Source organism: Myotis nattereri (genome assembly GCF_964212035.1).
Source record: "Myotis nattereri genome assembly, chromosome: 14".
Classification (NCBI taxonomy): domain Eukaryota; kingdom Metazoa; phylum Chordata; class Mammalia; order Chiroptera; family Vespertilionidae; genus Myotis; species Myotis nattereri.
The window spans coordinates 32,096,583-32,120,950 of NC_138089.1; the positions used below are offsets into that span (position 1 = coordinate 32,096,583).

Consider the following 24,368-nt stretch of genomic DNA (forward strand, 5'->3'; position numbering starts at 1 on the left):
AAAGAATCAAAAATAAATTTCATTTGAATTTGATACACATACTGAAGCAGATGGTGTGAGACTCACTGATGTCTGGAATTTAGTGTGAAATGCGCTTTAGAAAAGATGACAAGAGGGACAGAGGCATGGGCATGTGCTAAAGCATCACAGCAAACGGCTCACTGTGTCATCCAGATGGTTCTCTCAATTTTGTTTTTGAAAAGTTTCATAATAAAATATTAAAGAAAAAATGTGATCAGACTAGAGGAAATACTTCATCATCTCTCTATTCTCCTAGAAAGTGATGTTTACATATGCACTGTCCCATGAAAAGTTATCAAAGAGCACAGAGCCAAACATGCAGGGAAAACAGGACTATAGGGCCACGTTGAGCAGTTAATTAAAATTATGTAGTTTTTCCGGAGTGTTTGATTTGCGTGATATGTCAAATGTATAAGTTGCTGTGGTTTATTTTCTCATTCTCGTATTTATTTAACATTCATTTTTGTCCTCATTTTACATTCTTTTTCTTTAAGGGAGTTCCCAGAATTGTAGAAGTTTCAGGCACTCAGCCCCTGGCTCTACCCTGGCCTCCAGGGCTTTGGGGTTAAAGACCAGAACAGCCAGTGGAAGCCTGGGCTGTAGGGGGAGGGAGGGGCGGGGGGGGGAGGGGGGGCGACATAACTGACTTCCCACAGCCTGGAGCCTGCTGCTCCCAGCAGGTCGGTGTGCGGACACCTGTGAAAGCTCAGCAGCCCCAGAACCCCGTCTGAGGACGGCTGCCCTCCTGAGCCCCCCCCCCCCCCCCACAGGGAGGAAGGAGAGCCATCCTGTGCGCATCTGCTCTGCGCTGCAGGGCGGTCCTAGCCCAGGGCTCACAGCAGGCGAGGGCTCAAGGCTGGGTTGGGCCCCCCTGGCGTTCTCTCCAGGGGCCTAAGCACTACCACGCACACAGCCAGGCAGAGTGTGAGGCCAGGCCCCTCAGCCTCACTCACAACCACCCTTAGAGGCAGGCCCTTTCCTTACAGATGAGGAAACAAGCTCAGAGAGGTTACGCCACTGACCCAAGGTCCTCACAGCACAGAGCGCAGTTGGGCGTGGACACAGGAATCGGAGGAGCTGTAAACACTCAGGGGCATGAGGAGGGGCTGTGGTGAGTGCACTGGTCCTGGCCGAGCCCACGAGGGTCACTGACGAGTCCTCTGTGAGCCCCCAAACGGAGAGGAGTTAGGGGGGGCCGGGGGGGGGGGGAAGAAGCTAGGTCGGGGAGGAGACGGGAAGGGAAGGGCTTGGAATACCAGGAGTCAGGTACTTCTCCTGCAGGTCCCTGGCCAGGTTCCCCTGAGGTGCTAAAAAGCATCCTCGGGATCAGCCAGCTCTAGGCCTGCTCCTGCTGCCAGCAGGGGGCGCTCTCCAGCAGTGCCGCATCCCACTGGCACCACCAGACTACCCACCTGGCTGAGCAGGTTCTCTCCGCCTGCTGAATTCTTCAAATGCCAACTGAGCTATCACCCCTCCGGGAAGCCTTCCCTGACTACCACGGCCCCCACTCCTGAACTCACGCATTCCTCCACCACGGTGCGTACGCTGCCATGCCGTCACCCACCTGTATATGGGACCTTCCTGAAGGCAGGGACACAGCCACACCCACCTCTGTCTACAGTGGGTGCCTCGCACACAGCCATGCTCCATGTCATACGTGAGTGAACACGGAATGAACAAATGAACCACCAGATTCTGGGACGAGCCAGGCCTGGCAGAGTCTGAGTGGCATGAGCCAGAATCTCCAGGGCTCAGGCAAGCCTGATCCAGCCCCCACTCGGGGGGGCGGGGGGGGGGGCATCCAAGCTGGGTCCTTGCCCTGGGGCTGGCAGACAGCTCTTAGCAGACTGGCCTCACTCAGACACCTGCTTATTCCAGAGCAGATTAGAGGCCCAGGCCTCCGGTTTACTGGGCGATGACACCCCACCGTCCTCTGCCTGAGGATGCGTTTTCAGGTGACCAAAGTAAGACTCACATCCAGGGGCCCTTTGGGGCAGGAGGGGTGGGGCAGGAGGCGGCATCGGAAGTGCAGTCGAGAATAGGGATGTGGTGTTAGGTATGTTAAACAGAAGCTTCTTTCACCCCGAGTCTGCGCTCTGGACACCGACCGTCAGAATCAATGGACTGGTACAGCATCACGCCCTGCTCCAAGGCGCTATCCACTCCCAGAGGCCGTGTTCTCCCCAGCTGGTGCCCGGGGGTAGCCAGTGTGACTTGGACATCTTGTATCTGGCTGGTTTCCACCCTGCATGACATCCTTTCAAACTTTGGCTGAAGAAATCTGGAATTGTTTCCCACCCCAGCTCTGATCCGAGTGGGGCTTGCTCAGATCTGCATAGATGGTGCTGGGACCCGGAGCCAGGGGTCTAGACGGAGGCCCAGGGACTGGGCATGCCGGTGGGGGCCGGGCCCCGGTAAAGCCCAGTGGGATCCTTTCTGCCAGCCGTGACGGGGGCGGGGGACAGAGAAAAGGCCCAGGCCGCCCTTCCCGAGACAGCACTGACCTTCCGTCCGAAGTCGAGCTTGGTGAAGGTGAAGGTCCTCAGGTGGACGCTCTTCTCCCGGATCTTGGGCTCGAGTTTCTCCCGGACCTTGTTTTCCATAATTAAGCTCAGGTAGGGCCAGATCTGGGAGATGATCTGTGGGGACAGGAAGAGGCCCTCGGTGGTCAGGTCTGTGTCCCCCACCCCAGACCCTCGGCTGCCTGAATGACGCTTTCAGGCCTTGGAGCTGGCCCTCTCTGGTCTAATCCCAGCCCGCACTAAAAACCTAACTTGAAGTTTCACTTCCAAAATGTAACAAAATTTTATATTTTAAAATTCTATTTTAAATATATGCATATAAGGGCCACGGGCTCCTTACTCTGCACTGCCCATCTGCCTGCCCGCCCATCTGCCCGCCCAGCCGCCGTCTGTGCGCCGCACAGCGGGTAACAGCAGCACTGGTTCTCACTCTGGTGCAGGCAGCAGGCCCCCACGATCTGGTGCTGTTTGCAGAACCCCGTGAGACACACAGGCATGCGCTACACCCAATGATGTGAAGCCCTCTGGTCCTGTGCTAACACATAAATGATCTGAATCCTCACTGTGGGATAAGTGAGTAGCAGCTGGCTAGAAGTTTAAGGAAAAAAAATCACAGAAGAGAATCAAATTGTTTCCTGTGGGTTTAGGCTTTTTCTATCAGAACAGGCTGCCTTCTCTGGCAGATTTCTATGCAGAATGACCCACGGCTGGTCTGGGCACCCCGTGCAGGGCCGGGGAGGGGAAGGCAGCAGAGACGGGCCTGGTGCCCGGAGAGGGTGATCAGAGAGGAGAGCGGAGGGAGGGCCAGGCAGCTGTAGGCTCCTCGCAAAGGCGTCTTCCTCTTCCTTCTCTCAGGCTGGGGCCTCCGTTTACAGATGCGCCTCCCCAGCCTGGAGGTGGGAGGCTTGTCCCCCCTTCTTTCAGGGGCTTCTCTAGGGGCTGGTCCCATCCTCCCGTCTCACTGCTCTGTCCTTTGCCAAGTGCCTCTGGAGCACTAAGCTCTTTGGGATGCACTTGCTGCCCTAGTGTGTGGTTCGTCTACGAAACTGTTTCCCATCCGGGAGCCTTACTCCTCTGGTCTGTGTGTGTTGATGCAAGAAGATACCGTGCATGCAGGGCCTGTGGACTCGCAAGCACACAGAAACACACTACCGGGGGGCATAGGACACGGTTTGTCCCAGAGGCCCTGGGCCCACAGAAATTAATTAATTTACAGAAATTAATCCGCAGAAATCTGTTCCCTCCTCCTAAAGCAGCAAACTACTTTCTCCAAATTTTACCCAGGTTTTTTTTAAAAAATATATTTTTATTGATTTCAGAGAGGGAGGGAGAGGGAGAGAGAGAGAAACATCAGTAATGAGAGAGAATCATTGATTGGCTGCCTCCTGCACACCCGACACTGGGGATCGAGCCTGCAACCCAGGCATGTGCCCTGACCGGGAGTCGAACAGTGGCCTCCTGGTTCATAGGTCAACGCTCAACCACTGAGCCACGCTGGCTGGGCGGAAAACTCGGCAAAGACATTGGGGTAATATGAGAATGGCAGCCTTAGATAAAAAACAATCGGGCCCTACGTGGTTTGGCTCAGTGGACAGAGCGTCAGCCTGCGAACCAAAGGATTTCTGGTTCGATTCCAGTCAAGGGTATGTACCTAGGTTGCAGGCTCCTCCCCGGTCTGGTTGGGGCGTGTGCAGGAGGCAACCAATCAATGTGTTTTTCTCACATTGACGTTTCTTTTTGTCTCTCCCTCTCTCTTCCTCTCTCCCTAAAAATCAAGGGGAAAATATCCTCAGGTGAGGATTAACAAAAAACACAATCAGGAAATCCTTTTTTATATTTAACCCAAGTCATTCCTGTCCAGAACAGAGGCGAGGTTTGTGTTAAAGTCTCAAGGGTGACTGCACGCGCCTTCACATACAGGGACAGCTTTGGGCAGGCCAGGGAGGAACAGAGTCTGATTTCTCACTGTAAGGGGAGGGAGCCTCAGAGCCCACCCTGGGCACCTGCAGCCGAGCCCACAGGCGCTCCCTGCGACCCTGCAGCAGTCACACCTGTGATGACAGCCATCCTGGCACCCAGCACCCACAATGCGCCAGGCACTGTGGTGCATTAATCGCCTCACTAATCCTCGCACCAAGCGCACGGGCAGGGACCATAATCACTCCATTGCACAGAGGAGGGAGCCAGCTCTGAGGCGCTCAGCAACCTGCCCGAGCTCACCCGGCCAGTGTTGGCAGATCTGGGCTGGGAACCCGGCCAAAGCCAGAGGCAGCTGCGCAATCAGCCCCCTCCTCTCCGGGGAAGCAGGGCCTCTGGAGGCGGCACTTTTCTGTCTGCTCTGTATTTCCTAACTTTCCCGCTGCACCCATGCATGACTGACACAGGGAAAAGCATGGTTTTTCAAAGAAAAGCAAGTCGTTGGTGACGAGAAGAACCGGGAGGGAGGTAAGGGCTAAGGGGAGAGACAGGAGAAGGCCACCACCCCTGGGGCAGGCAGGGCCTTGGCCCACATGCTGCCCGCCCCTCCCTCCGCCCCATCCCTGCAGGTGACTCAGCAGAGGGCAGGGGCGGCCCTGGAGTGAGGTCAGTCCCACGCACGGTGCCCTGGCCTTACCTTGTTGGCCCACTCGACCCGCTCCACGTCTGGGAAGTGGATCTAGAAAAAAGAAGGCCCGAGGGGAAGTTAGACTGGAGACCTGCACGCTCCTGGAACCGGACAGGCTGCCTGGGCAGGTCCCCTCCCTCCCGCAGGCGCCTGGCCAGCGACTCAGCCGGCCCTGCCCTCAAGGAGCAGCCCGGCCAGTGGGGCAGCCTGGCCAGTGGGGCAGCCCGGCCAGTGGGGCAGCCCGGGCAGTGGGGCAGGCCGGCCAGTGGGGCAGCCCGGGCAGTGGGGCAGCCCGGCCAGTGGGGCAGCCCGGCCAGTGGGGCAGCCCGGCCAGTGGGGCAGTCCGGGCAGTGGGGCAGCCCGGCCAGTGGGGCAGCCCGGCCAGTGGGGCAGGCCGGCCAGTGGGGCAGCCCGGCCAGTGGGGCAGCCCGGGCAGTGGGGCAGGCCGGCCAGTGGGGCAGGCCGGCCAGTGGGGCAGGCCGGCCAGTGGGGCAGCCCGGGCAGTGGGGCAGCCCGGCCAGTGGGGCAGCCCGGCCAGTGGGGCAGCCCGGGCAGTGGGGCAGGCCGGCCAGTGGGACAGGCCGGCCAGTGGGGCAGCCCGGCCAGTGGGGCAGGCCGGCCAGTGGGGCAGCCCGGCCAGTGGGGCAGGCCGGCCAGTGGGGCAGGCCGGCCAGTGGGGCAGGCTGGTCAGTGGGGCAGCCCGGCCAGTGGGGCAGCCTGGGCAGTGGGGCAGGCCGGCCAGTGGGGCAGCCCAGCCAGTGGGCAGCCCGGCCAGTGGGGCAGGCCGGCCAGTGGGGCAGCCCGGCCAGTGGGCAGCCCGGCCAGTGGGGCAGCCCGGCCAGTGGGGCAGCCCGGCCAGTGGGGCAGGCTGCGAGAACCAGGCAGCGCCCACGCACGGCTGACACTGACCGGGCACCAGACACCAGCTCTGCCAGTCCCAGGCTGGGGTGCCCTCCTGGGTGGCTCTGGGGAGACCCCTCCCTCTTCTCCCCCGCCTCCCCTTGGCCCACAGGCTGGAACCCCCTCATTCACTTGTGCAAACAAGGCCCACCCTCCTGGTGAAGCCAGGAGCCCCCACCTGAGCCTCTCCCCACGTAACACTGAGTTTGCTCCTGGCAAATACTGTCCCCCTGTTCCTTTTAATGGCCCAATACTCGGTAGAAAAACTAGAAGATACAGCTAAGCAAAAGGGAAAATATTTTATCAGAGAATGCCACCAGTGGTAAGGCCGCAGTCGCCTTAGCAGGTTGATACATTTCCTTTCAGTCTTTTCCAGAAGCAAGTATGCGCAGTTTTCACAGAAATGGAGGTCACAGGGCTTTTTTTCACTTAACCATGTATTCTGATGGTGCAGACTCTAATGGTAACTGCTACCAATTTGAAAAGCCAGAAAGGGCATCCTGTTGCTTATTACACTAGCAAGTGGGGGATGGGCTGCTGAGGGGGACCACCCTCAGCTTCCAGGAGCCCCACCCCTTCCCCAGGAAGGAGGCCCCCCACGGGGGCTGGTGGGGGGGGTGGCGAGGGCAGGGGGGCGGGGGGGCGGCCGTCCCACAGCAGAGCTCTCTCCGGGTCACAGCCCCAGCCAGTGCCTGCTGCTGAGTCCTGCACATCCCGGGAGAGGGCAGGTCCCCAAGATGAAGTGAAAATCCTGTTGGCTAACCTTTACCGACCTGCTGGGAAGCAGGGAGCTTACTACCCTCCCACAGGGGTCTGTCTCCACGTGTATCTGCTGAGCTTCTCACCCCCTCCCCCGGGGTTTCTGGGATGGACAGAGGGCAGAGTGTACGGGGCGGCCGGCACAAAACACGGATCGATAACATGGCCACTGCTGTCTCCACGCCCCGAGTCCCAGAGCGCGAGGCCGGCTCGGACAGACCCACCAGGGCCCGCGGCCTCCCCAGGTGGAGAAAGGGCCTGCCCTTCCATCAGAGCTCGAGGCTCACTGTCCAGGGGCTGAGCAGAGGGGCCCATGCAGCCCTCACACCAGTGCACACCCACCAAGCCCCAGGATGCCCTCAAGGCCCAGACCCTGGCAGACCACCTGCCCAGGGGAGAGCCAGTCCCCGGGAGGCGGAGCACTGGCTTCTCTCGGACACAGCGGACACAGCTCTTAACGTGCGAGGTCAGGGGAGCCCAGTCCTCCTGAGGCTCAGGTGCTGAAGGAATACTTCCTGGTTCCCAGAAGGAGAGCTGGCCCAGGCCCCAGAACAGAAGGGGATGACGGGGAGGAAGTGGCAGGAGCTGGGGTCGGGCTCCCCAGTCTGCATGGAGAAGAGCAGCCTGTTCACCACACATTCCCGGCAGCTGTCCCGGGCAGGTCCCACGCTGGGTACCTGGGGAGTGGAGGGGGGGACCTCTCCCTGTCCCTACCACAAGGCCCGGCACTGAAGTAACAACGCCTGCACGAGGGCTCTGCGAGGGCCCCAGCCCATACCCTGGCCTCAGCCCCCAGATCAGCCCTCCCATGTGAAGTGCAGTCACCTTGACCTTTTCTGTCTCCAGCCAAGGCCGCATATACCTCTCTGTGGGTCTGCAGCACTTCCCTGTTCTCCTTTAATTACCCCGTTCATCACCATCCAGCCCTCGCAAGTGGGGGATGAGTGTCCCTATTGCGTGGCTGCTGATTCTCCCCCGCAGCATTTAGCACACGTTGGGACTGCTCGCTCTCCCTGCCTGCCTCCTGACCGGACTGGAAGTTCTAGTGGGCTGACTCAGCCTGGGTCCCCATTATAATGGGCCTGCCCCTGGCATGCGAATGTCTTCATACATATTTGAGGAATGAATGAATGAATGAATGAATGAATGCAATGTGCTTGCCTTCAAGGGGCTCCCAGGCTAGTGAAGGAAGCAGGCAAGTCAGGATTCAGAACCGAGGGGGCAGGCGGAGGGGGCATCACAGAGGAGAGTTTGTTTACAGCTGGGCTCTCACTGGCACCTTCAGGCTGGACTCCTCACGCTCCTCCCATCCTAACCACTGCACTTCCCACTCATCCTGCCCCAGGCAAACTTACACAGATGTATACCCCTTTCTCCCCAGGCAGTTCTGCACCCCTGGGAGCTGAGCCATTCTCATCTCCTGGACCCTGGAGAGGTGACCCAGATTGGCCACACTTGGGAACTAAGTCAAAGATCCTGAGCTGCCCCACAGCTGCTGGATCGGTGCGGCAGGGTGGGGCCTTCCATTTTATTTTTAACAAGCTCCTGGCATGACTCTGGAGTTCAGCAGGGGTGGCTGGGAGGTGCCAGTGGCCAGCCCATCTCTTGCTTTAGCGTGACCCACGCTCACCCTGACGGTGAGGACGGCCACGGGATGCCCAGGACCCGCACTGATGACTTGTGCCTGGTGTCTCTGGGCCGCCCACGGCTGCACTGGAGGCTTCTTGCTAAGACATTCCTCCAGACAGCGCGCCTGAACCCCCAGACAGAGCAGCAATTCAGACCGAGAAAAGAAGAGACCCTCAGGTTCTGCCTCGGGCACTCTCAAGGCCCTCCTCGGCCACTCGGCCCTGCCATCTCTCCCCAGGGAGCCATACATCAGTCGGGCTGCCTTCTTTGCCCCTGACTAGGACTGGACCAGGAAATGAAATGAAGAGACTGACGTTTATGGAGCAGCTCCTAGTACCCAGGACTCAGCCCGACGTAGACAAATTAGTCTATTTTTTCATTATCATTGGTCTTTAGGGGATCTTTCTCTACTCCAAATTCTCAGTTACTCTCTGTTTTTATCTACTGGCTTTATTTTTTAGCTGTTGCACTTACATCTACCTCTACAATCTGGAATTTTTAAATAGTGGGTGAGATAGGCTTATCATTTCATTTCTCTCTACACTCTCAGGCAATTTTCTAACATCACATACTAAAAAAAAAAAAAAGTCCACTTTTCTCCTAACTTGTGAGGCTACTTCCCTCATAAGTCGTGTGCATTTTCATGTGTTGCTGAACTTGGTGCTGAACTTAGCATGGTCTGCTCCTGCGCCATTACCATTCTGTTTTAATCTCCCTGGCTTTGCAGTATCACCTGGGTAGGGTGAAGCCCCTCTTTTTGCTTTTCTTTTTTAGGCTGATTCCGAAAACTGTAGGTATTTATACTTCCATATGAACCTTAGCATCATCTTATCAGTCTCAAAAAAAAAAAAAATCCTCCTGGGATTTTGATTGCTCTATTTTTTAATTTATAGATAAATTGTAAGAGAACTGACATCTTTACAATATTAAGTCTGCATCCATGAACAGAATATCTCCCTTTATTAATTCACATGGCTGTATTCACACAGGATCACAAACTGCATTCTATGAAAGTCCTGGACATTTTTGTTAGCTGACTTTGCCGGTTTTACGGTTATTAGAAATTTCATTTTCTGGGCTACTTGGTTGAAACCTGTTACTAGCTGTAATCACTCACTGATTCTCAGAGGTTATTTACATACATTTATAATCTCCAAAAATAACAACTGTTGTTCTTTGCTCCCTGCCCTTATCTTTATTATTTGTTTCTCTTGGGTGACTAGCAGGGTGGTAGCGAGCATCTCTACCTTGTCCCTGACCTCAAAGAGAACTTTCTAACACACTGCGGGCCGGTCGTTTTATTGCTAGCTTTACCCAGTGGCCAGTTTCTACTGAACGAGTGAGTACAAAAAAACGTTTACATAAATGTTAAAGGCACGATTTAAAATTAAACACCTATTGCATTTTGAAGTTATCGCATGTTCTTACAAGCTTATAGCTTTTTAAAGAATTCTCGTGATTGGCCACAAGCCTTCGAACAGAAAACACGAGAATTCTCGTGACCCGTCCGCAAGGTGTTGAGCACGATTTTTGCTGAACATTTTTAGAGGACGGCCTGTCAGGAGGAGGAAGTTCCTTCAAATCCTATGCTCCCGAGAGCTTCATTATTTAAGGGTTTGAGCTCCATTCAACATTTTCTCATATCTAGTGAGATGCATTATTTTTTCCCTTTTGTTCACTAATGTGGTCAGCTTACCTGGCGTTTCTTTCCAAAGCAGGACCATCTCAAGTTCCTGGGTTAACCCCCCTTTTCGTAGTATGTTTAGTCGGCTGATAGTTCGCTGAGGTTTGATACACTCAGGATTTGAAATGATACCTACAACTTCTGTTCTGGTTCAGTTCATATCTGGTTTTGATATAAAGATTTTACTATAAATCGGAAAATGAGTGAGATAGCTGTTTCCTTATCTTTCTCTTTTCTGGAACAATTTAAAACTATAGAAACTAACTGATCCATGAAGTTTAGGATGTCTTACCCAGAAAACCATCTTCGCCTCAGGGGGTGGTAAGTTACCACTGTTCTCTTTAGTGCTTAGCAATGTATTCAAGGTCTCCTTATCTCTTATCGCGGTAATTGAGGTATTCACATTTTTTTCTAGAAGTGTGTTTCATCTAGGTTTTCAAATGTATTGATATGTAGTTGTTTATAATATTTTATTATTTTACTAGTAAATCTGTATCGTTATGTTATGTCTGTATTTATTCCTTTTTCATTCCATATTTTCATCTTTTCTTTTTCATAATCAAACTCTGACAAATATTTTGCCTATTGTATTTATCTTTTCAGAAAACTAACTTTTGTTAATTTTGTCCCCTTTTCCTTTATTTTAAATTTTCTATTTTCATCCTTATCTTTTTTATTTCCTTCCTTCTTATTTGATCTAAATCTTACTTTGTGGAGTGTATGACTATCTGACCACTGGGCTGTACACTGGAAACTAATACAAATTAATATTGAATGTAAACTGTAATTTAAAAAATAAAACTGTTGTTTTTCTATGTTCTTAGAGTAGAACTCTATGAATCTTAGAGTTGAATAATTCGTTATAAATTCCCCTAAAATTTTTGACATAGTGGTTTCATTGTTTTTCTTTTATAATTTCCACTATCACTTCCTCTTAAACAATGACTTTTTAAAATAGTAATGTTTTTAGAAATCTAAACATGAGATTTCTACAGCAATCCATTCATTATTGTTTTCTAATTTCATGTCTTTGTGGTCTGGACAGTCCATAGGGTGACAATTCATTGGAATATATTGATAATGCCCTTGTGGCTTAGTGCGTGATTAATTCCTATGACTGTTCCATGTGTGACCAAGTTATTAATCATGTCCTTTTAATATTCTTTATTCTTATTTCCTCTTTGTCTACTTTTTTTATTTTCAGAGCAGAATGTGTGAAAACTTTTAAACCCAACTATTGACTTATCTCCTCCATGCAGTCTGTCAGTTGTTGGTTTATATTTCAAGTTTATTTTATACAATATATATGGCCATGATTATATCTTCTTAGTTATGGCTACTCTTATGAGACTACTAGAGGCCTGGTGCACGAAATTCATGCACGGGGTGGGGGGGATGGTCTCTCAGCCCTGCCTGCACCCTCTCGCAATCTGGGACCCCTCGGGGGCTGTCCCTCTCACAACCTGGGACCGCTGGCTCCTAACCACTTGTCTGCCTGCCTGTCTGATTGCCCCTAACCACTCTGCCTGCCTGCCTGATTGCCCCTAACTGCCTCTGCCTTGGCCCCCGCTCCTTCATCCGGAAGGACATTCAGAATGATGTCCAGAAGGTTGTTCGGCTGTCTGGTCTAATTAGCATATTGCACTTTTATTATTATAGATAATATCTTTCTTTGTCTTTATGATATATTTGAGTTATATTCTATTTTATCTAATATGAAATTGCTTTTTTTGTTTCAAAATTGCCCAGTTATATCTTTCTCCAATCCTGTTTTCAACCTTTTTGAGTTCCTGTTATCTCATGTTATTTAATACTCACCTTAATTCCTTATTAGATTATAAAAATTAATTAAATAAGTAAATGGAGCCAGAGCTGCCATTCCAGAGGAATGGCCTTGCACACCTTATACCTCAAACCTTTGGAACGTTAAAACGGGCAAAAATCACCGTTGGACTTGGCCTAAAGCAGGGGTCCTCAAACTACGGCCTGCGGGCCACATGCAAATACAAATATTGTATTTGTTCCCGTTTTGTTTTTTTACTTCAAAATAAGATATGTGCAGTGTGCATAGGAATTTGTTCATAGTTTTTTTTAAACTATAGTCCGGCCCTCCAACGGTCTGAGGGACAGTGAACTGGCCCCCTGTTTAAAAAGTTTGAGGACCCCTGGTCTAAAGCAACAGTATGACCCCAAAAACTGTTTGCAAAGATAACAAGAAAGTAGATATTATGACTAGCGAACTGATGACTACCAGACTGAAAATTCAAAACCTTATTTAGAATTAGCGTCACTGTGCTGTTACCTGCACCCACGGAAAGGCCGCCTGTCGATGTAACGGTTCCCCTTCCCCTTCTCATAGGTGCTACTGGCTTTGTCTCCTCGTCCACACATGCTTTGGGCTTCTGCCTGAATCAGTGCTTCCCAAAAGCTACTCTCTGATCTCAAATAAATGCCTGATGCCTCTTCCTTTGAGAGGCCTTTTATTTTTAGGTTAACAAGTTCCATTTTATAGATACGGAAACTAAGTCTCAGTGGCTACTTAAAATCGCCAGCTGTGGAGCGCCGGAGCCGCGTGCGGGCTGTGCTGTGGCCCCGCACCCACTCGCTCCTCGTCTTTACTTTACACACTGTTTCCTCTTAGAGCAGCGGTTCTCAACCTGTGGGCCGCGACCCCTTTGGGGGTCGAACGACCCTTTCACAGGGGCCGCCTAAGACCATTGGAAAACACATACATAATTACATACTGTTTTTGTGATTAATCACTATGCTCTAATTATGTCCAATTTGTAACAATGACATTGGGGGCCACCACAACATGAGGAACTGTATTAAAGGGTCGCAGCATTAGGAAGGTGGAGAACCACTGACTTAGATAGAAAGTCTAATCTAGCAGAGGGCCTGCCCTCAGACATTTTTATTTGTGCTTCCTAGAGCTGTATGAGGTGAACAGCAAAAATACAATTGTGCCCATTTTACAGATAAAAGACTAAGGGACTGGTGTGCACTTGCCAAGATCAGAACTCAGACCTTCCCACCTGCATTTGATTGGAGCCCAGCCTTCACATATTTTTCTCGTTGCTTTCCTCTCCCCCTCTTCCACCTGAGACGTCAGCACTTAAAGTCCATTTATTAGTGTCTTGCTAACCTATTCTTGGCACATTTAAAAGTTAGCCTCTGTTAACCTCAGTTTCCTCATCCACAAGATGGGCACAGCACTGCCCACTCTACAGACTTCCCGAGAAAACTAAATGCGACTCGACGGTGCATGTAAGGTGCTCCGTACCCTTCCTGGCTCAGACGTGGTCACTTGTTGGAAGTTGTACAGACCCTGGAGGCGCAGACACCTCTGAGCTCAGGTGCATGCCAAGAATTAGGTCACCGGGCTCTGTGCCCATTTCTGCTTCACCCAAAGCCCAGCGAGTTCTCTACCGGGGCTCTCGGTGCCTCCAGCTCTGCACGGTGAGAGGCCACCGAGATGGGAGAGTAACACGTGGGGAGAGGCTGACACAGCGAAAGTTCAGTCACCTGGGTTGAGGCCACAGAGGAGGGACCACAGCTGACTTGTTTCCCTGGCCTCGGCTGACTGGCTGAGGGAGCTGTGCCCCCAAAGCGGCCACGGACAGTGGGCCCAAAGCCTGTGAGGCGCCCTGAGAAAGTCTGCCCACGAGGGGCGCTCCACAGTGAGGTGCGGCAAAGGGGCCCGGCCAGGGCCTCTGTCTTGTGTCTTCCCCTCACCAGGCCACTGAAGGGAAGGCAGCAGAAGACAGGTGCCTCGCTCTCGGGCTGAGCCCCAACGTCACTGAGCTTTTGCTCCAATTGCCCACGAGGCTGACGGGGAGACACCCACAGCACCTGGCAATGCAAAGGGCTAGACGCGGGCAGTGGCTCTCAAACTTTTCTGCATAAAACCACCTCCTGGCGAGCTCAGAGAAGCATGGGTTCTTGGTTAGAGCCCCAGAAATGTTGCGTCAGGACTGGGGCAGGGCCTGGAAACCTGCATGTTTAACAAGCTCCCAGGCGGTTCTGATCTTGGAGGAGGAAAGTGTGGGAGATGCGTGCGCGGGGCTCCAGGCTGGACGACCTGCTCAGGCCCTGGAAGAATGTGGCTCCTGTGCCCCAGGGGGTTCCTGGCTGGGCTCGGAAGTCACAGCTGTCACTCCTGGGAGTACAAATTCTTACCAGTAGCCTATCGACCCCAATTCTTTTACCAAGGGGTTATTATCATTTGTGCCACTACAAGAAAGGGGAGGAAAGAGCGAGCAGGCAGAAAAAACCCCCGTAACATCATGATTCCACTGAGCTCTAGGGACTGCCCTTCCCCCTGACAGCGGAGCCACTCCCACCCCTACGGCAGCCAGGAGCACCTCAGTGCCACTTCCTCCAAGGAGGCTGCCTGGGCCACTTCCGGCCTGGGCTGGAGCCCCTCCCCGAGTCCTTGCACAGCTGCCTTGTAGACTCCTCACCCTGTATCAGGAAAGGCTGTTCTCGGGGCTCTGACACCCCTCTAGCCCAGGCTTCCTCAAGGGCGGGACCTTGTGTCACTCGTGCTGTGGGCCAGCCTGTGGCACCGAGCCTGGCATCCTGCAAGCCCACAGTAGATGTTTGCCAACTGAGTAAAGGATGCCTTGGATCCCTGTGCGGGGCTTGGAAGGAGGGAGGCCCACATTCTGCTCCTCTCTTGCCCAATCCTGGCCCAGGGCCTGGGAAGTCCATGAAGCATCGCGAAGACATGGGGCAGAGACCCTGGGGCATGGCTAAACCAACCTGCCTGCCTCCTGCTTCCTGAGGGCAGGCCTGACTCCAAGCCACATGAATGACCTCGCCGGGCCTTCGGGGGCCTCATGGGTAGGAAGTCCCCCAGTTCCAAGTGGCCCCCAGCCAGTCCTGATGTTCAAAACCAGGTTCCACACATGAGCTCCAAGAAGTGAGCTTTGCAATGTAATCTGAGAGCGCCCGGCCTAAGCTCAGAGCTGTCATCGCATTTTCTTCCCTAATTAACAAAAGTCTCAGTGCAGGACGGACGGGACCGTGAGAGCCTGGGCCCTGGAAAACTGGGGCTCCACCCGAAGGAGGAATGCCGAGCTCCCAGGAAAGAGAAGCACTCAGCTTGGTTGTCTGCCTGGGCGGCTGGCACCGGGGCTTCGAGGGACCATCCCAGGGGACCAACATCCCAGGGATGCTACCGTGAGCCTTGGGACGCTCACCACTTTAGGGGAATGGCTCACCTGCCAGCCGTCATCCATCAGATGCACCCAATTAGGTGGGGGGGGGGGGGGGGAGGTAGGCAGAAAGTTTGGGGAACAGGGTCCTGTGGGCAGGGGGCACCAGAGAAAAGCCAACTGAGGGTGGATTAATCATGGCAGGCTCCTAAGTCCTCATCATGTCCAGAGAGAAGTCGGGGACCCAGAGAAGACAGGGGACCTCCGCAAGGCCCCCAATGAATGAGCAGAGACAAGTCCAGACCTGCCACCAATCACATCAGCTCGCCCCACCCCAGCAGGTACACAGGGTGCACTGTGCCTAACAAGGCTGCCAACTGGTTGCTATCAGCCGGCAGAAGAGCTAGCCCGGCCAGGCCTGAGACCACAGGCGGACAAACTGCCATGTTTTCTGACAGTTTTTTCCTCTCTCCACCTGGCCTCAGGCCCTCATCCCCCAAACACCTCCCTCCTCACACTGGCCCATCATGGAAGGAGCAAAACAAGTATCAAACCACCTGAGCTCTGGGCAAGGGCTGGATGAATAAGCATCATTGCTCGCAGCTGCGGAGGGGCCCCCTGCATGAACCCAGGAGTTCGGCCTGGCCAGCTCCCACCAGGATCCTGCCAAGGGAGGTGGGGGTTGGGGGGGAGCAGAGCAGCAGCCAAGGTTCCCCCAGGTGGGTCTTGAGGAGCCCAGAGCATGAAGGAGAGACACTGAGGAGCAGAAGGGAGGTGGATGCTGGAGTCCCTGAACCTACAGGCCGGGCCCAGCAGAGCCGGGAGCAGGGGGAGCCTGGACAGCCCCACTCTGCACATCCCTCCTACTGCTCCACCCGCTGCGGTCACCCAGCTCATGTGCTGCTCGGACCCTTGGGAACGAGTTTCCTATTAGGAAGGTAGGGTCAGGAGGCCAGGGAGATTGAGAATACACGACAGCCCCCACGAGCCCTCACTGCTGGCTCTGAACAGGCAGCTTTCAGACACTCGGCTCACACAACTGCTGCGGAAACGCGTTCCAGGCTGCAGCTGCATGAGGGTGCGCTGGCTGTCACCAGCTCTGCAGCACCAAGGACCCCACTCCTGTCACTCCGCTGTCCCCCAGTCCGCAGCCTGGCAGGGAGGGCTGACCGAGGCAGCTCTCCATTCCTCCAAAAACAGCCCTAAAAGCTGTGCGAGGAGCACTCACACGTCCACACGGCAGCCACTCCTGTCCAGGGGCTGAGCCAGGGAGCCCCCGCCTGCTCTCTCCCTGTGCCCCGGCCACAGTCACAAGACAAGGGGTCCACAGGTTCTTCACTCAACCCTTCTCAGGCAGAAGCAGCCCTTCGCTCTGTATCCTCCAGGGAAGGGAACCAGGCGAGGCCCAGGGGGCTGGCGGAAGTTTTCACAGGTGGGGACAATGAGCCCAGAGCCCCACAGGGCGAACAATGACTGAGGTCACCCGGAGCCCGGTGGTGAGGTGTCTCACAGGCAGGAAAGGCTGCTGGATTGAGAACTGAGCTCCAAGTCCCGGCAGGGGAGAGGGACGGTGTCTGCTCAGCCCCACCTGGCCTTGGCCTCTACCCCTCACAGGGCGGGTGTAAGTCAGAGGAGGTGAGAGCAGCAGCGGGCGGGCACCCATCGCACTCCCTGGGTGCCCCTCTACGGGACCAGGTGGCAGCCACATCCAAGGCCACCGAGACCCTCAGCTTTTCTTCAAACTCCAGCTACGGGTTTGCCGTGTTAATTTGGAAAATATGTCTTGATATCAACGGGGCCCTAAGCCATCAGCCCCACTTCCATGCGAGGAGACCAGGTCTCAAGATGGGCAAGGCGGCAGGCACGGTGCCGGCAGCAGGTAAAGATAGAGGCACTTTTGCTCCAGCACCGCGGGCAAGGGGCACGCTGCCCGCACCGTTCCCAGAGCCCTGTCTCTCCGTCTTCATAAACAGTACGAGCTCCTCAGGAGGTAGAGGGAGAAGAATATTCGACGGAGTAGTTCCCAGGTTTTCCACATTTCGCCTCTCCCCCCAGCTAGTAAACCTTCCCGAGTCGGGTCAGAAAGCCCACATCTACATCTATTTGCATACTCTTCACAGGAGTTCACATTTACAACTATTTGCAAACTCTTCACAGGGGTTCACATCTACATCTATTTGCATACTCTTCACAGGAGTTCACATTTACATCTAGTTGCATACTCTTCACAGGGGTTCATATCTACATCTATTTGCAAACTCTTCACAGGGGTTCACATCTACATCTATTTGCATACTCTTCACCGGTGTTCATGCAGACCTGCTTCTCATCCGGATTCCTAATCCCAGGAACGGGCGCCCAACTACCCCAATCAGAAGCCTCGCTGCCAGGCAGAGGGAGGAGGAGGCCTGACCCAGCCCCGCCAGCCTCTCCCCGGCCCTCTCAGCCCCCTCCCCGCACAGCCATCTCTGGCCCTGCCTCCCGCTCTGTCCCGACCTCAGCCGAAGGCAGCTAGTCCGCAGTTTGTCACTGCATTTGCCCATCAGCGCGGCGCCCCGCGTTCCCTCTTTGACTCAACAGGCGGGCTGATTCCCTCCTGAGTAACTGCGGAGGCGCGGCCGCCCTTGTTTTCCTCCTGGGTGTGGCCCGCCCGTGACTTCTCTCCCAGGCTCTGGGCCCTTACATGAAATCCAGGTCCCTCTCCCAGCGCAGCCGAAACAGAGGTGGGGATGAGCATGAGGAGGGCGAGGGGCACGGTCCCGCCCCCAGGGCATCCGAGCCGGGCCCGTGGGGGACTAGGCGTGCGGGGCCACCTGGCTCCTGCCCTCCCTCGGGTCCCCGCGTCCCGGCTCCCCGGCGCCCCGCAGGCTCCTTCCGAACCTCCCAGGGCCTCCACCCCACCCTGACCCCTGCCCGCCAGGTCGGCTCACCCAGGCCGGCAGGTGCTGGCCCAGCAGCTCGCGGCTGATGAACTGGCGCTCGTTGTCGAGGAACTCGAAGGCGGCCGCCAGGCGCCCGAGCTTCCCGCGGCGGTTCCTGCGCCACCACAGCCACAGCAGCGCGCCGAGCAGCAGCCAGGTGATGCTGAGCCCCAGGTAGCCGGCCAGGTAGACGGGCGCCAGGTAGAACAGCACGCGTGCCAGGAAGCTGTAGAGCTCGGGCAGCAGCTGGCGGGCCAGGCGCGGCTCCGGGCCGGGCGCGCGCGGCGGTCCCTGGGCACAGGGAGCATCGGGCGCGCCGGGGGCGCAGGGAGCATCGGACGCGCCGGGGGCGCAGGGAGCATCGGGCGCGCCGGAGGCGCAGGGGTTCTCCGCGGACATCTCCCGGCCGCCGTCTTGCCTTTTCCGAAAGCTTCACTTGGGCTCAGGTCCGTGAGCGCCGACGCCCGGACACATCTGTCCTCCAGGCGCAGGAACCGGACTGCCAAGCCTCACCTGCCCTGCGGGACTGGCCGGCGCCGTCTGGGCGCTCGGAGCTCGCGGTTCCCGGCGGCGGCACTCGCGCCGGGCCTGGGAGTGCGCGCCGGCCAGCGCCTCTCGGTTCCTAGCCCGCCGCCGAGGATGGCTCCGCCTCCAGGGGCGGGTCCAGGCGGAGGGGGCGGGGTCGGGAGTTGGCCTGGGTGTAAAAATGATCCTTTTTTTTTTTTTTTTTTTTTTTTTTTGCAAGGGCTTCCTCCAACATCAACACCCCGCGCAGGCGTCAGAGGCGGGTGCAGTTGCAACACCCGATTAGAACACCCTGGGTGGACCAGGTGCTGCCCGGGGCAGTATATGACTCACCGAGACACGTGGACAAATGTCTTGTCATAGATAAACATCACCTAAGAGCTGTCTCCTACACCCCATCTATCCACTCTAGTGTAGACTCTTGGTTGGGCATTCCAGGGCCTCCCGGCCCAGCGCGGACCTGAGCTTGTGTCTGAGCCCTCCAAGTGGCCCCTAGAACCCTGCATCCCCTTTTCTAGCATCTATAAAGCTTAGACCTAGCCCCCAGCCCACCTGGCCGAGCTCAGAGATCCTCCTGTGACCACAACACCCTTATTGACTGATAAAAAGTTAATTTCCAAAATATATAAAGAACTCATACAACTCAACACCAGGAAGACAAACAATCCAATTTAAAAATGGGCAAAGGACCTGAATAAACACTTCTCCAAAGAGGACACATGATTGATGGCCAATCCTATATAATATCCTATATAATAGAGATGTAATATGCAAATGGTCATTACGCCATGACAGGTAATGACCGGATCATGGATCAGCAGGAGGGTGGGGCAGCGAGCTACAAGCCGGCAGGGGAGAGCTACAGGAGTGGGCAGGGCAGCAAGCTATGAGGGGGGGGTGGGGCAGCAGCAAGCTACTGAGCAGGGATTAGTGCGCAGGGTACTAGTGGACATATAAAAAAATGCGCAACATCACTAACCATCAGAGAAATGCAAATTAAAACTACGATAAGGGTCTAACCATTTTGCTCAGTGGATAGAGTGCCTGCAGATTGAAGGGTTGGGGTTCGGTTCCAGTCAAGGGTATGTACCTCAGTTGCAGGCTCCTCCCCAGAGCGGACCCAGGCCAGGGCTCATGCAGGAGGCAACAATCAATGTGTTTTTCTCACATGGATATTTTTCTCTGTCTTTCCCTCTCTCTTCCACTCTCTCTAAAAATCAATGGAAAAATATCCTTGGGTGAGGATTACAAAAATAAAAATAAAATAAATAAAACAACAATGAAGTATCACTTCACGCCTGCCAGAATGGCTATGTCAATAAACCAACAAACAACAGGCGCTGGTAAGGATGTGGAAAAAAGAGAACGCTAGTGTATTGTTGGTGGGAATGCAGGCTGTGCAGCCACTGTGGAAAACAGTATGGACGTTCCTCAAAAAATTAAAAATGGAACTCCCATTTGACCCAGCAATCCCACTTCTAGGAATATATCCCAAGAATCCCAAAACACCAATCAGAAAGGATATCCGCACCATATGCTCATAGCAGCATTATTACAATAGCTGAGATCTGGAAACAACCCAAGTGCTCATCAATAGATGAGTGGATAAAAACGCTGTGGTGCCTTTCACAATGGAATACTATGCAGCTGTTAAAAAAAGAGAGAAGGCTCTCTCACCCTTTGAAACAGCATGGATGGACCTGGAGACTATTATGCTAAGTGAAGTAAGCCAGTTAGAGAAAGACAAGTATCACATGATCTCACTTACATGTCAATCTAATGAACAAAATAAAATGACAAAATAGGGCCAGAAGTATGGATGCATGGAACAGAATAACAGATCTCAGTGGGGGTGGGGGGTGGGGAGGAATAGGAAGAGATTACCCAAAAACATATATGTGTATGTGCATAACCCATGGACACAGACAATAGTATGGGGAAGGCCTGGGGTGGGGTGGGGGTTGGGTGGAGGGAGGTAAAGGGGAGAAAATGGGAGACTACTGTAATACTGTCAACAATCAAGAAAAAAATTTAAAAATGGTGTAGTCTGTAGTTGTTGGGTATAATATTTTATGTGCCATTTAGATCAAGAAGATTGATAGTATTGTTCAGAATTTCCACATAGTTTCACATTTTTTGGACTAGCTATTCTACAACTTACTAAGAACAGGGTTTGATTTGTCTGTTTCTTCTTTTAGTTCTGTCAAATATTGCTTCGTGTGTTTTAAAGCAGAAATTGGGCGCATACACATTTATAGAATGTTTCCCTACTAAATTCACCATTTATATAAAATGTCACTGCTTATCTCTGATAGTTCTCCTTGTCTTGACGTCTATTTTGCCAGATCTGAATATAATCACTCCAGCTTTTTGGTGCTTACTGTGTGTATGACAATATCTCTTTCCATCCTTTTATTGTCAACTCATCTGTGTTCTTATATTAAAGTGTCTCGTATGCATAAAGTTGGGTATTTTTAAAAACTAGTCAGACCATTTCTGTCTTTAATTGTCATGTTTAATCCTCTTGTATTTAAGGTAGCAAGTGGCATATTGGGGTTTAACTCTGCTGTCTGCTCTTTGTTCCATCTGCTGTTTCCTTTTCCTCCTTCTACCATTAAAAAAAATCAAGCAAAGGGAGGACCAACAATTCTCCCATCATAATTGGGGGTTTTAACACTTCTTCCTCAGTATAGGTAGACCTGGACATAAAATCAACAAAGATTTAGAAAATCTGAATGACACCATCACACTGACTTAAATGACACTTATAGGAGGACTGTACCACAAATGGCCAACTCTACTTTTCAAGTGTACATGGTGCCCCATATGCTAAGCCATTAAAGTAAAAGGATTGAAATTATACAGAGTAAATCCTCCTACCACAGTGATATTGAATTAGAGCTCAATAATAAGATAACTAGAAAAACCTGAAATATTTGGAAATTAAAACACTTCTATCTACTCCATGGGTCAAAATAAAAAAAAAAAACACAAGAAAAAATGGAAAATATTTTTCTAATGATAAAATACAACACATCACATTTTGTGAGATGCAGCTAAAGCAATGCTAAAAGGAAAAGTCCAGCTTTAAATGCTTATGTTAGAAAGAAGAAAAAGCTAAAGCCAATGATCGGTGTCTCTGATGGGGAAAATGAGACATTTTTAGGGGGCTAGCGATCTGAATCTGTGCCATGAACCTAATACACATTCTTGTTAGCCTTCAGACAATGGACTCAGGACCCACTCTAAAGCTCATGAGAACCTTATCATGAGATCTTTAACTGAATCATATTTCCAAAGATCCGAATTCCAAATAAAGTTGCATTCATAGGTTCTGGGGGTTAGGACTGGGGGTTATTTTTGGGGGGCCACTATTCGACTCACTACACTTCTCTCCATAGAATCATAAGAAGTGGGTTGAGGGTTTCTGAGAAACATACACGTTTATTTGTAATTAGAAAATAAAAATCTACGTTCTGACAGCTTCCAGCATCACTGAGAGAGCCTTGTTTACATGATGCTACCAGCTCCATTTTCAGAGGAAACGCGTCCATCTTTTCTCTCTCACTGCATGTGTCGGGTGATCTGGATGGCAATGCTGAGTTCTATGAAGTGCCTCTCTGGGAGGTGACGGGCAGGGAAAGGAATGAACAGGTCACACTTCCTGTCAAACGTCTATCATCTACTTGAGATTGGGAGCTTGTGTGTGGGGCTGGCACCTCTCGCTCCTCCAGGAACCATGCTGCCCCATCCCAAGCCTGGTCCCTCCCAGGGCCAGGGGCTCTCATCAACATTATGGGGGGAGGGGGGGTGCGGGGCCTGAGCCTGCATCTCCTCCCCTTCACACGGTAACGCATCAATGCCTCGGGCCACCTCCCCTTGCCTCAGGGAGGAAAATTGTAAAGCTGTCGGAAACAAGATAGACCATGAAATCTGATCATCTGTGAAGTCCCCTGTCACAAGTCAGAGTTCTGTTTGCTAAGCAACTGTAATGAAAACATTACACATTTTCATCAAGATAAAAACTAAAACCGCAATAGCTTTGAGCACCTTCATATGGGAAAATATCCATCACAACCATGCCTGGTGGCATACCACACAGCCCACTAACCGCACTATTGACACAACACTTGGCCCCGTAGAAATAATGAATTAGACCTACCGGACCTCTGGCGAGAGCGACTTGGCGGTGTCTGTGGAGCAGGTTCCTGCAGCCACAGACGAGGGGGAAGTGCAGGCCAGTGTGCCTCAAACCTTAATGCTGCCCAGTCCCCGGAGGGCTTGTTAGCCACAGATTGCTGCCCCCGTCCCAGTTTCTGATTGGGCAGAATTTGCATTTTTTACAAGTTCCCAGGTGATGTGTAGCAGTGGTCCTGGGACCTCACCTGGAGAACCACTGGCCAAAGTGGGGCTTTGGAATCTGCCTGTTAATAGGCTCCATCTGTGACTGAGGCCCTCCCACAACGTGCTGTGAAATGCTGGCTGCCCAGCGAACAGGCCAGGGGGCAGGGACTGGGGTCTCCCGAGGTGGTCACACAGGCCAGGGGGCAGGGACTGGGGTCTCCCGAGGTGTTTGAGGTGTTTGCAGGGTGGAACGGTGAATGTGTGTGGAGCCTGTCTGAAACTCCTTCCTGGGACCCACGTTTCCTTGTATTGACCTGGGAAGCTTGAAGCAGGTGGAGCCATCCAGCCCCAGAAGACAATTGAGATCAGCCGTAAGGGTTTGGAGTGTCCACAAGGAACCAGCCTGGCCTGCGGGAGAGCTGAGACCCAGAGGGCTTCCTGCCCCTGTGTGAACCACTGGCAGCCTATACTGTGAACGTGTTTCGGTCCAGACTCTGAGTCCCCAGGGTGCACGTTTATCTGGGTACAAGCAGACCTGGAGGGCAGGAAGCCCCAGAGCAGCGGTTCTCAACCTGTGGGTCGCGACCCCTTTGGTGGTCCAACGACCCTTTCACAGGGGTCGCCTAAGACCATCCTGCCTATCAGATATTTACATTACGATTCATAACAGTAGCAACATTACAGTTATGAAGTAGCAACGAAAATAATTTTATGGTTGGGTCACAACATGAGGAACTGTATTTAAAGGGGCAGAAGGTTGAGAACCACTGCCCCAGAGGGTGGAGGTGGAGCTGGGGCAGGGAGCAGAAGGGTCTGGCCTTTGATCTCCCGGGGCCTCTGGGAGCGCAGGGCTTCCCTGGGAACCACACTGAGAGGCTGGAAATGGACCCGCTGGCTCTGCAGTGCTGCCACCTGGTGGACAAGAATGACACGCGTCACACTTCCCAGCCGGACGCCCAGCCGGCTGCAGGGCGGGGAACCTCAAATGGGGGTAACAATACCAGCTGCAGCTGCTGCAGTAATAATGCTGAAATGGCAACTCCCGGGCATTGAGAACTTTCTGTGTGTCTGACAGGCAGTATTTCTAAGCTCTTTGAATGCATCAGCTCATTGCATCCTCACAACCAACACAGAGGTAAGTGCTCGCATGAGCCCTGTTTTTCAGGTGGGAGCTCTGGCAGAGTCCCCGCTGTGCCCCCTCAGGCCTGTGAGACCTGGGGGAGTTACAGTGGGGCCTTGACTTACGAGTTTAATTCGTTCGGAGACCGAGCTCATTAAGGAGCTCGTTAACTCAAATTA

General features: G+C 53.1%; 1 protein-coding gene across 1 annotated transcript in view; it reads right to left on the minus strand.

The window, feature by feature from the left end:
- ESYT3 (extended synaptotagmin 3) overlaps nucleotides 1-18,599 on the minus strand; it is a gene marked incomplete at both ends in the record, with an annotated part of 41,151 nt that extends 22,552 nt beyond the window's left edge. Inside the window, 3 exons of the mRNA XM_081106165.1 lie at nucleotides 2,526-2,660; nucleotides 5,158-5,199; nucleotides 18,210-18,599. Of these exons, the coding sequence (XP_080962291.1) occupies nucleotides 2,526-2,660; nucleotides 5,158-5,199; nucleotides 18,210-18,599 (567 nt within the window). The remainder of the gene's footprint in view (nucleotides 1-2,525; nucleotides 2,661-5,157; nucleotides 5,200-18,209) is intronic.
- Between the last annotated feature and the right edge of the window lie 5,769 nt (nucleotides 18,600-24,368).